The sequence below is a fragment of the Anas platyrhynchos genome, chromosome 20 (assembly GCF_047663525.1).
Source record: "Anas platyrhynchos isolate ZD024472 breed Pekin duck chromosome 20, IASCAAS_PekinDuck_T2T, whole genome shotgun sequence".
NCBI classification, from domain to species: Eukaryota; Metazoa; Chordata; class Aves; order Anseriformes; family Anatidae; genus Anas; species Anas platyrhynchos.
In genome coordinates this window covers 11,356,588-11,373,648 of record NC_092606.1, presented here as the reverse complement: position 1 = coordinate 11,373,648, position 17,061 = coordinate 11,356,588, and the positions used below count along the sequence as shown (strand labels likewise).

The window sequence follows — 17,061 nt, the reverse complement described above, 5'->3', positions numbered from 1 at the left end:
CGTTAAACACCACCTCACACAGCACTTCATACCATCCTGGTATCAAAACCCAAACAGTTGGGACAATTTATTTCTCAAATACCATAAACAGCTTATGCAGATTAATTACTTGGACACACTCCAAGCTCTGGATTTTATTCCTTTTTTTTTTTCTTTATCCAACATAAGGAATATGGACTCTTTCAACACACAGAAAAGCTTTGGGAAAAAAAGGACAGAAGGAAAATCAATTTTGGGGAGAACGGCTGGCAAAAACTAAGGCTATGGAATAGGCCAAACCTCACTAATGACCATCCAAGGAGTTTACGCAGTAAAGCCTGGGATCCATTTGAAACCTCCAGGTGAAACAAGTAGTCAAATGAAAAGTCAGCTGAGGCTGCAGCAGAACCTGGGGAGTGCTCCAGCTGCCTCAGGAGCCAGCATGGATCCTGCTCAGCCTCACTCCTTCCTGCAGCCCCTCTGGGAAAAGAGCTGTCAGCACCAGGAGGCAGGCCATGAGGTTGGCCAGAAACCACCTCCTTCCACCAGATGCAGCAGCTGAGAACAGAGCCAGTTCACTGGTTGGGTAAGAGAGCTCCCCATCAGACATCATCCCCCTGGGGCACATCAGACCTGCAGTGACCAGAGGCCCCAGTGCAAGCAGACACTGGAATGACCTGCCAGATCCAGAAGCAGTGAGAGAACCACATGGCAGTGAGCCCTTACACACGTTGACATGGGCACCATGAGCACCTGAGACCTGCTCCCACTGGGCAGCATGGATTCCACCTGCAGAGCTTCCCTAGCTCCTCTGTAGCCGCTCCTCCTGACAACCACTCATTACTCTTCTTACTTAATTATTGATAAGGGCATGATATCATCATCAGCCAATTGCACTTGTGCCCCACATTGCCCAGCCTGCTCTGTCATGGCCAGAAGCCCTTTCCGCACTGTCCCATTAGCCAGGCTTTTAATTTTAAGTGGGGATTTTATGCAAAGATAATCTCTTCCACCAGTGGTGCTTTGCATCAGTGGACGGAGGATCACTATGTTTTCTGGGGTCAGTGTTCCAGGAAGATCCTCCACAGTCTTCAAATACTCCTGATACTTTCCCAGTGGCCCCAACTGGAGTCTTCTGCTTGCTGACAAATACCAATATTCAGGCACTTTTATAATGGGGGAGGAATCACGGGAGAGAGACAGGATGCCTGAGGATGCAGGGAGAAGAACCAGAATGCCACATGCTCATCTCCAGATGAGCGTTGTAGTGATCAGCAGCCATCCCAGGACCAAACTTGCTTGGGAAATGTTAAATCTTATGGAGATGTCTTCAGGAAGAAACTAGTCCCTTCAACAGCAAGACAGCCTGCAAAGCACATCTCAGAGTACGGCAATCTCTGCTATCTCCCATGTGACAGGCACCCTGAAGTGCTCCGGGGTGAGGTGACAGCCCCATGCACTATGCCATGGACTGTTTAAGCACCAGACGCAGAGCTGTGGGTCACCCTGCCTGGCAGGAATGCCCGCGGTGCGGTATCACCAGCAGAATGGTCCCTGGCTGGGTGAACCCCAGGCTGCAAAGGCAGCGACAGGCACTCTTGTGGAAATCCTTCCTTGCAGCTCCTCCTGCAAAGCAGCAGCTCCTCTGAACAGAATGAAGAGTCCCTTGCCACTGTGGGCAGACGTGAGAAAATTAAGGGAGCATTCCTCTTCCCTACGTCAGTTTGTTAAACGAACAGCCACCACCCAGACAGATGGCTGCAAGCTCCAGAAACGTCCAGGTGTTCCTTGGGGACACCTGGATCCTGTGCAGGAGCCAAGAACAGCCTGGACCCTGCTGGCTCCCTGCTGCTACACCCCTGTCACCTCATCCTGTCCCCAGCCCTGCTCTGCCAGAGCACCTGTGCCCCCATCCTCGCTGCTCCCAACCTGGGGATAGTGAAAAGCAAAATCTCCCTCTCAAGGTGACCAGCACAGGGGATGGCCATGCCTCCATGCCAGGATGGCTCCTCATGCCCTGCTTCCCCCAGCCTATCTCCATCCCTTGTGACCAAGCAGGGGCTGGCCTTATGCATCCCGGCTAGCCATGCGTGGCAGCTTGAGCAGGCAGGGCACGGCCTGTACCCTGCTAACCCAAATGCGGGGTGCAAGGCAACGTGCGGGTAGGAGTGCACCCCAACACAGGGGAGCTGCCTTGCAGCGGGGATCAGCTTAACCCCAACGATGTCTCCCGCTGGGGATGAATCCCAGAGAGCTGGAGTACGGTTGTCGTTGCAACACGTCCAGTAACACCGGGCTGTTTCTTCCTGCTTTCACAGCAGAAAACACCAAAATTCGGGTTGGGGGGGGGGGTTCGCAAACAGATGAAACTTGCCAAGCTCCCGCCTCGGGAGGGAGCAAGCCCTCAATCCCAGCTCCAGCAGCTCCCCCCGGAGCCCTGACCCTCTCCCCCGGGACCGCTGGTCTCCCCCTCCGCAGCCCTCGGAGCGCCGCACCGCTGCTGGGGGCCCCGGAGGAGGAGGAGGATGCACTCACCATTTTGCCCGCCTCCATGGCCGCTCCAGCCGGGCTGAGGCCGGCTCGCCGGAGCCCGATCGGCGGGGACGGGCCCCGCTCCCCGTTCCCCGCTCCCCGCTCCCCGCTCCCGGCCGCAGCGGCTCCGCGGCTCCCACGGCGGCGGCGCGGGGCGGGAGCGGGGCGGGGGCGCGGGAGGCTCCGCGGAGGAGCTGTGGGGGGGGGGGGGTTGGAAGCGCGCACCCGCACGCGGCGCGCTCCCGCGAGCCACGGCGCAGCCCCGCGGGGTGGGGGCGGGGGATGGGAGGGCCGGCGGGGGCGCGCTCGCCCCCTCGCTGGACAACAAAGGCGGCCCCGGGCTGGTGGCGGGGGGGGAGAATTCGTGGGTGCCCGGCTGCACCCTGGAGCTGCGGGCTTTGGGGCAGCCAGGAGCGCCTGGGGAGGGCACCGCCCCATCCCTGTGCCCCATCTCCGTGCCCCCCGGGCGCTGCTGGGGATCCTACACCCGGTGGTCCTGCAGGTGACCTGTCCGTGCTCTCTCTGAGACAAGAGCTCATGGGCCGTGATCTCTCCTGCAACAAAAAAGCATTCAGGCTGGTACAGCGCGCCTGCTCCCCGTCCTCGGGGAGGCAGTGTGCCGGCTGGCATCACCTGGCCGTGGACCAGAGAATCCCCCTTCGCTGTGGGACAGGAGGGAACACAACAGCAGGTCAGTATCTTTGCTGTTCCCAGCTGCTACCAGTGTTTGAGAAGCTCTTTAGCATCTTCAGATGGGGGGGTATAAAAGAAACCCAAACAATTCTATAATCATTCTTTAAATTCCCTAAAAGCAAATCCAAAGCAGGTAGGAGGAAAAGCATCATGGCACTGAAACGCAGCTAACCCTCTGCAGAAGGCAGAGAAGAAGCTTCATGGCCTCAAGCAAAAAAAATGTTCTGTGATGCTAGCCCTAGACTAACTCAATAAGCCTCCCAGATTACTTTAGTCTAGTCATGGCACAGCCCCTTGTTAATGGATGGTGACTTGGCTGCTCTTAACAAGATCACAGAATCCCACATCCCATGCACTCTGCAGGGACCTGTGGGGACTGAGAGCCACCCCTTGGGCCCAGGAGCACCCAGATCACGCTGACCCAAGTCACCAAGCAAGTCCCAGCCATGGGGGATGCTTTTGGAGCCAAGACCAGGTAGTGTTTTCCCTCTGGTGGCTCTCAAAGTCTCCACCGAGATTCCCATGTGGGACAGACACACAGACACACTGCTTTACTGCAGCTATGAACCTCCTCCTTTTGCTGGACTGACTGATTCCAACCTATAGCCAAATTTTACACCTTATCCATTTGCAGCTTTCACCTTGTAGAACCCTGGCAATGTGACGAAAAGGCCAAAAGAGCAATTTCCCACTTTAAATGAACTGTGACGCCCGGTTCCTAAGGGAGCAGGTGGTCTGGTCCCTGCTCCTCGTCCCAGCCCGTCAGTATGCACATAGCAGCGCGCTGGGTGTGGGCACCAGTCCCCATCGTGGGCACTTGTCCCCATCACGCCAGGCATGACGGGGCTCCGAGCACATCTGCACAGTAGGCCTGTGGCAGGAAGGGTGCATCAGGTCCCCGTGGTGCTGGCGGTGGAAGACGCAGTACCTACTGCAGCAAGGGAGGCAAAACCAGAATTGAGTGCTGTGACTTGAGAAAGGGAGCTGGGTTTGCTCCCTCCTTGCTGCAAAGCCCTTTGGTCAGCGACGTCCAGCTGGTTATGGGATATGGGAAAAAGCTCATTATCTGCCCCAAGGAAATCTTGGTAACTTGAGTACAGACATTACAACTGAAAACCGACTGGCATCTTTCCCTAATGCTGTGACACATCTGGCTGCTTTGCCAGATGCACAGTCCTATTTTAGAGCAAGCCCTCCCTACCTGGAGGTATGTGTCATCAGCGATCTGCTGGGAACCAGTCCAGGCCCATGCGGAGGAAGACCTAAAGATATCCACCAGCCTGCAAGGTGATCCCAGCCATTGGGGACAACCTCAGACCATGCTCGCACCGCAGCCTGCTCTGCAAAATAGGAATGGACACCCACTGGATGCAAGAAACCTGCTCTACCCACTGCAGCCCCCCTCCTGGAAATGCCTCCAGCACAGAAGATGTGAGCATTGGTCCTCACCACACAGCCCTGCTCTGTGGCATCCCCAGCCTGATCTTCCCTTGGTCAGTGGGATCCAGGAATTAATTAATCCAGTATCAGCTGGATTTACCATTGCTCTGAACTGGACGGCACCAGCACTGCATGGCTTGCTGTCCTAGGTCCATCACACAGCCCCCTGTGGATGCAGAGCACCATGAGGCTCCATCCCTGCAATTAGCACTTGCATGGGGTTTTAATATCTCATTTGAACAAATGGAGATCTTAGGGCGTGTGTGCAAGAGCAAACCCAAAGGTAAAGTGGAAAACAAAGAGAATCACTCACATCCTTGGGAGTAAAACTCAGTCCTGACCCCCACCACAACATGCGTAGGACAGATGTGAATTTTCCCCCTATGTCACCTGCATCAGAAATGTACAACTTTTAAAATAGTTTGTAGGATTCCCTCTTTAGCAGATACATTGGTGACACCATGCAATGCCCATGAGCTTCCCATGCTGCATACTTGCTGTTTTACCTCCCATGGCTGGCTTTCGGCTCCAAGACCCCCTTCATCCCACCATGCCCTCCTGCAAGACAGCATTTTGTAGCAAACCCAGTCAGCTCATCATCCTTAACCTTGGCTTTCAGAATTTTAATCTAGAGCCAGCACAGAGAGGAGGCAGGGAACCAGCATCACAATGTGGGATCAGGCCCTGGGTGAGCATCTGCCTTGGATGCTGCACGGTTATTGCCATTAGAGGAGTTCTTGTACAGAGGCCTGAAGAGCTGCTAGAGCTGACAGAGACAGGTCCATGTCTCACTCATGTCCCAATTGTGGGACAGCGCAGAGCGAGGACTGCGTAGCCATCGGGGGACAGGGAGTGCTCCAGGCCTGGAGCTTCCCAGCAAGGAGGGCTCTGACAAAGCTCCTTGGCTAAAGGGCAAACATCAGAGCCAAGGCAGCTATAGAAAAAAACTCTGAAAAATAATTTAGAGGCAACTTCAGAAGAGTCTCCAGAACAAAGGGAAAATAAAGTTCCCCACTGTCCAAGGAAGCTGCACTCCCAAAGCATGAAGCAGGGAGGGAGATGGCCACACGTGCTGAGCCCTGGCATGATCCATGAGGACAAATCGCCCTGCCATAGGGTGATTTGCACCCCTGGGATGACCCCTTGCCCTGCCACAGGGGTGACACTTCAGAGAAGTGGCCCAGGGTGCAAGTTTCTTCCTTTCTGGGCTCATCTGAGCCCACACAAGTTCCCTGCTGTGGATCCCCTGCCAAGCAGGAGCCCCAAGGGTGAGCTGCTCCTGCCCTACATGGTGCTCGCTGCGACTGGGACAGCTGTTCCCAGTGGCTCACATAAGGATGTCAAAACACTGAATCTGCTACTTCTTGTAGCTGCAAGAGCAGCAGCTCCGCTTTCAGCATGGTTTCCCTGAAGTGCTATACATACAAAGCAGTTTTATACTCAACTTGCCTGAGGGACAACCCAAATCCACCTAGGACTATGCAATGTTAAGTGAGCTTGCTCCAAATCTCTGTCGGTTTGCACACACACATGCAGAGCTATGGACGGTGTCAGGGGTGCAGTTTTATCAGCCAGGGGGAGCACACAACCTTGAAGCCTCTCCCACTCTGCCAGTAGCACTGGGCACAGCTGAATCAATGTCTGCTCCAGCCCTGGAGAGCAGGGATCACGCTTTTAGCAACCTCTGTGCTTTGATCTGCAGGTGTATGTGCAGACTGGTCAGCACCCAGCACCTTTCCACTCCAGAACTGCCTTACTTCCCAGCAATTTGGGAAGGGCTGCAGGAAGACTGGCCCTAGACAGCCTCCCCAGCAGCCTTTTTTGGGCCGATGCACTCTGGTCATTAGCAAATGAACATGGCTCTAGAGGGGTACTGGAGACAGGTGCCTGGAGGTCACACGTTGAGGGACAAAAGCCAGGAGGGCATCACAAGCAATAATGCCTGCAGCACTGCCTTATGCACAGCCTTGACCCTGCCTCCCCCAGCTCTGGGAGCTGTGGGTATGGTGCGACATTCCCCCACAGCAGCAGGGAAGGCAAGGCTGTGCTGCTTGGGGGAGCAACCCCTGCTCTGTCCCTGTGTCCTGGTGCCCCCTCTGGGCACAGAGCCCCCTCCTCCCCAGCTGTGTTCAGCCTCCACTGTGCTGAACTTAGAGACCCTCGGCTAGGCCTAGGAATCAGCCCCAGCCTCCAGTGGCTCCTTCAGGGCTCTGCAAAATGCTTGGCTGAGAGGTGCAGCACAGCTGGGAGCGCTGTGGGCAAGGAGGGAGGAGAGGCGTCCATCCTCTGCCCTGAGCTGGAGGGAGGCTTTGGGAACATCTTTAAAATTTATTTCAGCAGCTGACTCCCACAGAGATGAAGGGAGTTAGGCATAAAATATCTTGGCAAATGCAGCTTTTTGTCATTACAGACAGTTTAACAAAGGTTAGTCAAGTAATGATCTACAAGTCATTTTATTTTATTGGTTTTACATTTCTTACTTCTATTTGAGCAAATCTCTGTCTGAGCTCACGCTCTGAGGTGAGATGAAGTGGAAGCCAGGTCCTCTCTGTGGCATGAACCATTCATGTCTCCAGAAGTTCTTGTCTCTCCCTTCCCCCCCCCGCCCCATTGTTCATTTTACCAGGTCTAAAAATAATCTGAAGCCTTTTAAACCATCTTCCATTGCAGCCTCCTCCCTCCTCGATGACTAATAATATCAGTTGCTCCCTCTTGATCTTTCTCTATTTCCCAAATCTGCCCAGAGAGAAGAGAACCAAGCCAGAGCTGAGCACCCACAGCTTGGAATCACAGTGCATTCATGGCAGGATTTTCCACAACATTCTTCCCCACAGTGAATTTGCAGGTGTCCCCTTTGTCATCCCAGGGGTGCAAGGCTGACCTATGCTGCTGGGGGCTCATCTGCTTCTGCTTGGGAAGCACTGGAGCTGTACTTGCACGGTGGCTGCTCCTGTGTGCCAGGGCAGCACATTTCATCACTGTGCTGGGAGTTGTCTCCTCAATTATTTCTCCTCGGGGGATGCAATCTTTCCCAGCTGCATCAGCCTGCTGGAGCAGTTCAAACCAACCACCCCACAGCAGCTCTTGCAGCTCCCAACAAACCAGCCCTGCCCACTTAGGGGGACACCGGGACCCTGCAGGAGCACCAGCAGCATGGGGTCTCCAGGAGCTGGGAAGGGCTTTCCCAAGCTTTCTGCATAAGGCAGAGCAGCAGGTTCAGCAGAGAGACACCCAGCACATATGAAACTATTTGCTTTCTCTTTCACAGGCTTTGGCTGGTCTCAGCACATCTCCTGATCTTGCACAGCTCTGCACCACAGCCCGTATTGAAGGGACGTGCTGGTTGAGGATCTGCTGCGCTGGGTTTCATTTCTGACCCGTGGAACTGGGTGAGCACCTCTGGCTGTGCCAGGAGCATTGGCTGTGTTGTGTTTTTTCAGAGAAGGATGTGAATGCCAGCCACTGGGTGTATTTGTAATACTTCCACTTGGAGGAAAACCCACCTCACTATGGCTGTTTGTGGCTTTATTTATTTATTTTTTTCTCCCTGAACTGTGAGATCAGATCTTTGTAATGCAACCTCACATGCTTGTATCAGGCGCAAATCCTCCCACCCTTTCCCGGGTACCAGTGACACTTGTCCTGTAGCCGGCAGCTACCTACATGCATGGCCTCGACCTCTCAACAGTCTCCTGGGTGAGCACTGACTCTCCTGCACAGGACCCCTACGGGTAGGGGCAGGCTTGGCAATCCACAGGATCTGCTGCAGCTTGCAGGCATGTATGCTCTGACCTCACACCTCTGACTTCCAGATAGGACCCTGCAATGAGCAACCTGCAAAAAACCCTACACCCATTAACACCCAATTACACGTTATGTAAAAATATGTAAAAACCCTGAAAGGGTTACAATCTGAGGTGAATCAGCTGCTTTTTTTGGTACCAAATCTGCACTTTAGGTTGGATTTCAAAGTTGTTTGGGTGCTCCAATGCTCCTGAAAATCTCCCTGGACAATTACTGCCCAAATACCTTTGCAAATCTTGATTTAGGAAAATATCCTATTCAGTGCAGTACTTAAAAGCTCAATGCAATTTAAAAATCTTTCTAATGCTGCAGTTTCCTGTGCATGTGAAAGTGAGGAGGAAAAGCTGATCAGCTGCAGGTTGGCACGGGTCCAGGGCTCGCAGTGCATGGGTGCTCATGGGGCAGGGAGCAGGCAGCTGTGGGAGCAGGCAGCCCAGGCTCCAGCAAAAAGCCAGCCCAGCACTGGGCTGTGATAGAGGCCCCAGAGGCACCAAGCCTCCCTGGACAGAAGAGGCACCAAATGCCCCCAGCGTACAGAAACGCTGTGCTGCCAGCCCTGCACCTGGTGCAGGAAGGGGGCCCGACCTCATTACTCTTGCCTTGTCGGAGGCAGCTTTGTTGTGCTGTCTATATACAGATTTTCTTCAAAAATTAAATGCAGCCACAGTTTGTGCTACTGTTATCGACTGTTTGTTATTTTTAGCTGTCTGTTCAATCTATACCGGCTCATGTTACAGCCACCACAAAAGCTTCGAGTAACATTGGTCAGACAGCGCCTGCAGATGTGGCCAGCCCAAGACAATGGGATTAAAAATGCACAAGGGAAAGTGGCAGAATAAGCTGCACCTGCCCCATATGCTCCCCCCACTGCCAGTGCTGCAAGGTGATGGCAGATCCTGGCTGCAGGACTGGAGCAGAAGAAAGTCCCATTCCTCAGGTGGGGTGAAGGGTTATGGAGCCTTGCAAAGGGCAGACAGGGCAGGCACCAGCTCAAGTGCTTGATCCAAAAGGACAGCTTGTAGTAGCAGCAATAACAGGGTTGTAACTGAATTGTGGAAGAGGGATTTAAAACTTCACACTTAACCTCAGCAAATATGTACATGACCACTTGCTTCTCACTTGCAGATGTCTTCTATGTCCCCTGAGTCCCCATTTGTATGTATAGGTTATCTGGAAACCCCTCTTGACTCCAGCAGAGGCTGTCTTCCTTCACACACGTACAGCCTGGTCTGTACAATGCACCGCTTGAGTTGCTTCCTTTTTTTAAGCACAACGCCGACACTACCAAGATAAGCACAATGCCCAGAAAAGGAAGCAGGGTTAGCAAAGATCATAAATGTGCTAACAAAACATCAGCGCTGTGCTCACTGCTCTCATGCTGCTGCCCCCATCAGGCAGCTCACAACGTGGGCAGCACAGCCGGGTGCTCCACCACTGTGTGCTTCTCCATTATCTGCTCCCCTGTGTGCCCCTGGGGTCTGCTCAGATAAATGCTCCCAAGCAGAAATCAAAGGCCCCTACTTTGTTCTCACTTCTTCACTTTGAAACCCCTCCATAATTGGATCATTGCCATAAATTATTCAGGAAACAAGTTGATAAATCCCATCAATTTCCTTTCAAAGCCCTTAAGTTCTGCCTCAGAGGCACTGGCTTCATTTACAGGAGCCATGGGCAGCAAGGCTGCTGCCTGGGGAGCATCCAAGGCTGCAGAGGAAGCAGTGCCAAAATACCTCCATTTTGTGCTTGGGGAGCAGTGCCAGCATCTCTCACATCCCCAGAGGGGAGAGCCATCACCCTGGACAGGCTGTTCATCCCTTTCCAAGCAGTGTCTGTTAGACACCTGTCCCACAGCCAACACTGGGCAACGTCAAACCTGGAGATCCATTTCCCTGCTTTGCTTGTCCTCACTATGTATCTGGAAATATTCACAGGGCCAGACATTGCATCCTGGCTGAGTTGCTGCCAGCACTGTCCAGCATCTCCTGAATTCCTCAGTGGCTTTGTGGGAGGTGACACATCCCAGCTGCAAGGCTGCTGCTCGGAGCTCCAGGATGGGGCTGCACTCGGTGCCGTCCTCCCTTTTGCAGAGCAGTGAGCCTCCTCCCTTTTACCCCTCTCAAATCTCTGCCTTGGGTGATCCCTGAGGTGGCCCACGGGAGGAATCATTTGGTTATCTCCTTTTGCTTCTCCCTTGGACGGAGATCTGGCTGTGGTGTCTTGTGCAAGGGGCTTCAGCCGAAGGCCCAACCAGGACCCCATCACCCTCGCCTTACAGTGCAAGAATTTCCTGTCTTCTCCAGAGCTTTATTTCCACACAAAACCAAAAGCCTGGTGAAAAGGTGGCTGAGTGGAGGCTCACAGATTTGTGACATGACAGGTGCCCACAGCTCTCACAGCTCCTGCAGTCCCCAAATGCTGACAGCTTGGCACACCTGTGTAACAAATGGGGAACGAGCTCTGATACAAAACCTCCTGGTACATGGGGTTGGGAGAAGCTGTAGCAATTGTGCCCACAGCTGCTGGGCCCCTGGGGCTGGATGGTGCCAGGCCACACCAGCAGCCGAGCCAGCTTCTGATGGACAGGCAGTGGTAGAAGTGCTGGTAGGACACAGACAGCGTGTTCTGTTCACAGCCCCAGGGAAGTTTCCAGCTGCGAGTAAATTCCCCTCGATGTGGGCTCGCTGCCCATGCGATGTGCATGGCTGCACTGAGAGGTCTGAATAAAGCATGCGGAGACCGCAGACCCTACCCCACCCAGGTCTAAGACCTTGCACTTGGCCTTGTTGAACTTAACAAGGTTCCCATGGGCCCACTTCTTGAGCTTGTCCAGGTCCCTCTGGATGGCATCCCTGCTTGGTGTGATGACCCACCACAGGAGCCCCCCTGGGGCTGAGCGCTGTGCCCCTGCCCAGCAAGGAAACAACTAATTCCCAGGCTCCAAACCTCTTTTGTTGGAAGGTCTGGTGCTTCCATAGGAGCTATGCCTACAGTCAATAGAGGACTGCAGGACCGAGGTTTGCAGGCAGTGCAGCTTGATGGGTCCCTGGGGATCTCCCAAGGAGTGTCCAGCTTGGTTAAGGGACCAGTGCAGTGCTTGAAGCCCAGCCCTAGGCACCCCTCTGAGATGGGGAATTGTCCCAAGCCCAAGATGACACCAAGATCCCCTCCCAGGGTGCAGGGACCATGCTGGCCCGACCTGGCCACACTCTGCACCGTTCCCAACGCTGTCCCAACCACATCCTTTTTAGCATAATTATTCATTTCAGTAACATAATTAAGCTGTGTAGGCTTCTCTCCCAGTGTCCACTCCCTGTGCAGTGGAGCAAGCATGCTCAAGGATGGGGCAAGGAAGGAAAAAGTGGTATTTTCTGATGGACTTATAGCTGGAGAATAAAACAGCAGCCCCATTCTGGTACCTAAGTGCGTGCTTTCCTTGAGGTCTTGTAAATGTAACAGTGGGCCACACTCTCCCTGCTTAATCCACCTCCGCCCAGGCTGCAGGAGATATGCTACGGCTCTGGGGATGCTCAGGCGAGGAGCACAAACATCCTGCAGCAAAGCTGCACCCTGCCTGCCTGCCTGCAAGCGCTCGGCGTGGTCTGTGCTGGCTGGCCAGGATGTGCATGTTTGTTTGCTACAAGTTTGGAAAACAGAGGCATGTGGTGCCAGAGAAGGGATGTCCGCTGGGGATGCAGGGTGGAGCAGGATGAAATCTGAGCAAACACAGAGGTGGAAAAATCCCAGCATATGAAGGAAACTGTGTTTCACATGTGGTCCTGCTGCCTTTCTGAAGCTTAGAAATGGGGGAATCACAGGCACAAAAGGTTGCAAAGTTCCTTCCTGAGATCTAAATATTAGTTTTTACTCATTTTTCATTTTTGAAAACAAACACTGCTGGCCTGGAGCTCATGCTAGCAATCCATTTTATTTACCCAGCCCTAGAACAAAGGGTTGCACTGTGGTGCTCCTGCCAGCCTCACAACCACTGCTGGAGCAACAGCTCCAGCAACAGCAAAGGCAAAACCCTGCTCTGGGTGTGGAAAACATGCCTGTGCCATCCAGTAGGATATGGAAAATGGATTAGAAGCACTTCGATTTTACACAGCCAAGTTACAGGCAGCCACGCAAGGAGCCTCTCCAGCACCAGGGGACATCCCCACACTGGAGCCGTCTGTGCATGTTCCAGCACTGCGCTGGAGAAGCTTGCAGCAACCAGTGCTGGGTGCAGGAGGCCAGGGGCCAGAGCCGCCACTCCACTCCCTGCCTCCTCCCACTTGCAGAGAGGCAGTGGATGGAGCTGGGGGATGCACTCGTGTGCATCCCCTTGGGTTTCAGCAGATCAGATGTTATAACCTGAGAGTGAGATGTCCACTCTCAAAAGTGAATCACAGCATCCTGAGCACTGCCAGCAGCATCCTGCCCACCTGGTGCTGGGTGCATGTTGCTGATGTGCTCTGCCGAAGGGTGACCACTGCGGCCTGCTGACAAGGGCTCCTGTGAAAGCTGGGGGGTGTCAGCCAGCCCATGGGACATAAAAGCAGCAGCAACCACACTGTGCGGGCTCAGGACCATGGGGGAGCAGCACCCAGTGCTACTGTGGAGAAAAACCTTCCTCCTGCCTTCAGAAAATTGGAACTTTACGCATGTTTTTGGATGCTGGCCCCTGCTTGAGTCCAGCCTCAACCATCCCAGAGGTGCAGCCGCTGCTTGCAGTACTCATGTGTGAGGAGCTGAGCACCATGCTTATCCTGTAGGACTGGAAAAGATGGAAATTCCCAGGATAAGAAGAGTAAGCTTTAGCCATAGCTGCACAGGCTGCTTGCAGGATGCTGTAATCACACTGCTTCTCTTCACAGGCTGGAAAGAAACAGGCATTTGGAGGTGCTAAGATCAGATACTCAGAATTCACTCATTAGAAGAAAGGAGCTTGGCAGACTTCATTCCCTCTGAATCTCTTGATAGGAATCAGCAGTTTGTAACATTACCACAGTGTGCAAAATCTCCTTTCCCTTCTGCTGAGGGGAAAAGAAGCTGGAGATATAGGGAATAATTGTTCCTGCAGCAGCAGAAAGGGAGGGAAAAGGGTTAACACCATGAACGATATAATGTACACAAGCTGGCTAATTGCCATTTCCACGTGATGGCTGATGAGAAAGAAAAAATGTCTCAGATTTGACCTTGAATGCATTTTTCTCACAAAAAAAAAAAAAAAAAAGAGAGATGCCACTGTAGGCACCTGCTCCTCTCCTGTAGCAGCAGGAGTGGAGCAGAGCCCTAGCAGGCTCAGCTCGTAGCTGCCTCTGCTGCCCTTTGGGGGACTTTGTTTCATATTGCACAGTTTCCTGAACATTCACTGAAGCAGAGCCTGAATACTGCTGTCCCACCTCTTGCATCCACCCCATCCCCAGCAGGCAGCAGCGTCGCACCACCCCGTTCCCTCCAATCCACACCTCCAAATGTGTCAACTGCAACCCATGCATAGCCAAAATCACAAGTAATTTTAAGGGGATGAAAGACCCAGATGTTGTTAAGCAGGTGTTGTCTTCTTTCTGCTCAGATTCATTTGCTCGTGTCCCCTTGCAGCCAGTACCAACCTCTGCATCTCCAGGTGACAGCTCAGGTGAGACCAAGGGCCTCAGCTCCCCCACACCCAAGGCTCCAGCAGACCTCGCTGGGCTCAGTGGCTCTGACACTTCTGACATTTCTTTTTCCAGGGGCAGGAGACATTCAGTGCTTCAGCAGGGCGAGTTTGGGCAAACTGTTAGTGTATCTGGAGGCTACCAGAAATCAGGGTGTGGGTGAGAGCTTAGACATTTCCAGCTTTTGCTGGATGACTGCAGTCAGTGTAATGTAGGAAAGGAATCTCCTAACACCTTGCAGGAGCTCAGCCCCACGGCTGGTTTGAGTGCACTGGGAATAAGACAAAGAAAAAAGAAGACATGATCTGACTGGAACAAGCACGGGATGTGTTCCTCAGCTTGGCATTTGCAGCAAACTTGGACATCTCCGTTAAAAAAATAAAACTGGAATGCATAAGCGGAGACTATCCCTATTTCTAGCTGTGGCTCCTCCCCTGTGTATTTGGCCTCCCTGACAACTCAGTAATTCAAAGCACTTCTTTTTGAGCTATAAAAAGTGCCTGAGTGGTAATGCAATTTCTGGGAAGACAAATAAGAGGAGAGAACGCAAGAAGAGTGCAGGGCGAGCTTGTGGGGCTGGTGAGGAGCGAGTCATCCAGCTGAAGCCAAGAGCATCTTACCAGCAGATAAAGGAAGCCAGGAGCACCTTGTACCAGTGTGGGAGAAAACTGGAGCTATCTCCTAAAGGGGTTAATGCTGACCCTGACACCAGATCCACACTTCCAGCTGAGCCGTATGAACCATGAAAGCTCTGGGTAACAGAGTGAGGCCACAGAATTCAGCAAGCCCTGAAGTGCGTACCTCTGCCCTCTCCAGAGAAGTGTTTACCTCCACAAAAGCAGTCAGGCCTTGCTGACTGTAGGAACATTTCATTCCCGTTTGTGAAGTAAACAAAGCATTCCTTGCTGGGAAAACACAGGATCTCCACCAGGTTACGAACTGGGAACAATGCCACCAGAACAGATTTTCCCAGGCCACGCAGAAGTCAAGAACTTCCTCTGCCTCCACCTCAGTGCTGCCTTAAAACCTCAAAACCCTTTACTCATCACTCAGAGGTGGAACATGACTGTTGTTGGAAGCAATTCTGAAGGTTGTACTGCTGAAGTGAGCGGCCCATGAGCAGTGGCCTAGTGACGGTGTGCTCGGTGTGCTGGTGACCACAGCTGTGGTGCTGAGGGACCCGTGGGGGTGAGCATGGCCGCTGCCCAGCCCTCTCGGCTATATGAGCGCTATCAGTGCCCAAGCAGGGCGTGATTTGCTGTTCAATTCTGCGGATCACAGAGGGTGTGCAGAGCCCCAGCCTGAATCAGTGGGGAGCCTTGTGGGCAGCAGGCCAGAAACCCAAGGGATGCATCTGGCTTGTACAGAAGGTGCAAAAGGCTCTTTGTGACTCCTTCCTATGGCCACTGCCCTGAGCGGCACTCGCCCCAAATGCACCAAGTGCCTTCTGCACCCAGAGGTCAGAGCCAAGTAGAGCTGCCAGCCCCAGACATGTCTCCAAGGACAGGCAGTGCGCAGGGTGGCAGTGGGGGCCCAGCCTCAGCGCTGGTGCTGCAGGGTTCAGAGGGCACTTGGGCACTGAAGCATGTCCCCAGGGAAGTGTGGTCACGGCTGTCGGTGTTCAACAAGCGACTGGACCATGCTCCTAGATATGTGGTTTAACTTTCAGGTTGCCCTGCGTGCAGCCAGGTGTTGGACTTGATCTTCAGGGATCTCTTCCAACTCAGGATATTCCATGGGCTGTCTAGTGGAAGAGGGACAATTCCTGGCTTCCTGCAGCAGTGTGCCCCTGTGTTGTGCCATGAGCACCTTGCAACACTATTTGCGCTTATGAAACCCTGTATTCTTGCTCGCTTCCACATAAAAATAATGTCTGGAAAACACTGTTTTCCAGCCAGCATCTGCTAATTAAAATAAAAAGCAATGCCATACACTCTCTAGAGAGCCCTGGGCTGCCTGCATAGAATAAAAGAGACAAATGTTAACAATAAATAGCAAGTCTCCAGCCTGGCCCTGATGAGAAAAGCCTCTTCTCCCAATGAGTCCCTTTGTTTACTGCAACTTGCCTCTTCTCTGCATGGTAAATATTTAATGTGCCATCTTCAGCAGCCCAGCTGCTGGAAGAATAGCGCTGTTGGGGGTGCAGGGGTCTGTGCCTGTACAGGAGGAGCTGGGTCACTTGGCAAAGCAAGAGCTAGGGGATAAAAACTGCAGGACCTCAACTCAAGGAACAGACTCCCCCAGGCCCATGGCATCTGGTGCTGTGGGACCGATAACCACACAAGTCTGGTCCATCTGGGAAGAGCACAGAGCAATGCTGTTAAATTGGGATTAACTGTAATTACATAAAGCTGGGTACCAGTCATACTATGCCAAAGGCAGCAAAATTATGAAAGTCCTGGAATAAAGTAATCACAGCTTTGGTAATCTGTTTTGTTAGTTTGGTAACAGCAAAGAAATAGTCTTCTCACTGCAAGACTAAGGATGGAAGACCTGGGCAACTCGAGTCAACCTGGCAGCCTGAGTTTCATGACCAAGCTACGAAAAAAGGCTGGTAACCTCACTATGAGCTGCCTAAAGCTTACTGAGTGCTGGAGCTACATGATTTCACAGTAGCTGCTGAGAAAAAAAAGAGTGTTTTTGTAGTTACCATGCTGATGCTTTTCGCTTTGATGGGAACAGAGAATGCAATGATATCTGCCTGTCCCAGCACCAAAGCAGCATGCCTGGCTCAAGGCACAGCAGGAAAGGGTTCAGCAAGCATGTACTGAGCCCCACGGATGGCACAGACACAGCTGATGGACATACTCACCTTGAAGCCCATGGTGGGGGCAGGGAACATCTGGGATCTCCCCTCTGCTGGCCTGAAGGTGATACCAGAAGCCATGAGCTGGGTGTGCAGCCTGGCATGAGGCTCAGCCCGGCCTGATGGTACAGCCATGGCCACGTGCTGCAGCCTTCGTGCTGCAGAAGT

At 53.1% G+C, this 17,061-nt stretch overlaps 2 protein-coding genes across 3 annotated transcripts in view; one reads left to right on the top strand and one right to left on the bottom strand.

Annotated features, from left to right (window-relative positions):
• Positions 1–17,061, bottom strand: part of HIP1 (huntingtin interacting protein 1) — a 50,303-nt gene that overhangs the window by 27,285 nt on the left and 5,957 nt on the right. Inside the window, exon 1 of one of the 2 annotated variants that reach the window (XM_027445901.3) lies at positions 2,515–2,681. The exons of the other annotated variant lie outside the window; for it this stretch is intronic. Coding sequence (XP_027301702.1) covers positions 2,515–2,532 — 18 coding nt within the window. The 5' untranslated portion in view covers positions 2,533–2,681. Of the gene's footprint in view, positions 1–2,514; positions 2,682–17,061 lie in introns of those variants that run through there. 2 annotated transcript variants of the gene reach the window in all.
• Positions 2,785–17,061, top strand: part of LOC101800424 (C-C motif chemokine 3) — a 31,614-nt gene continuing 17,337 nt past the window's right edge. Inside the window, 2 exon segments of the mRNA XM_013096106.5 lie at positions 2,785–3,202; positions 7,913–8,033. The gene's annotated coding sequence lies outside the window, so the exon portion shown is untranslated.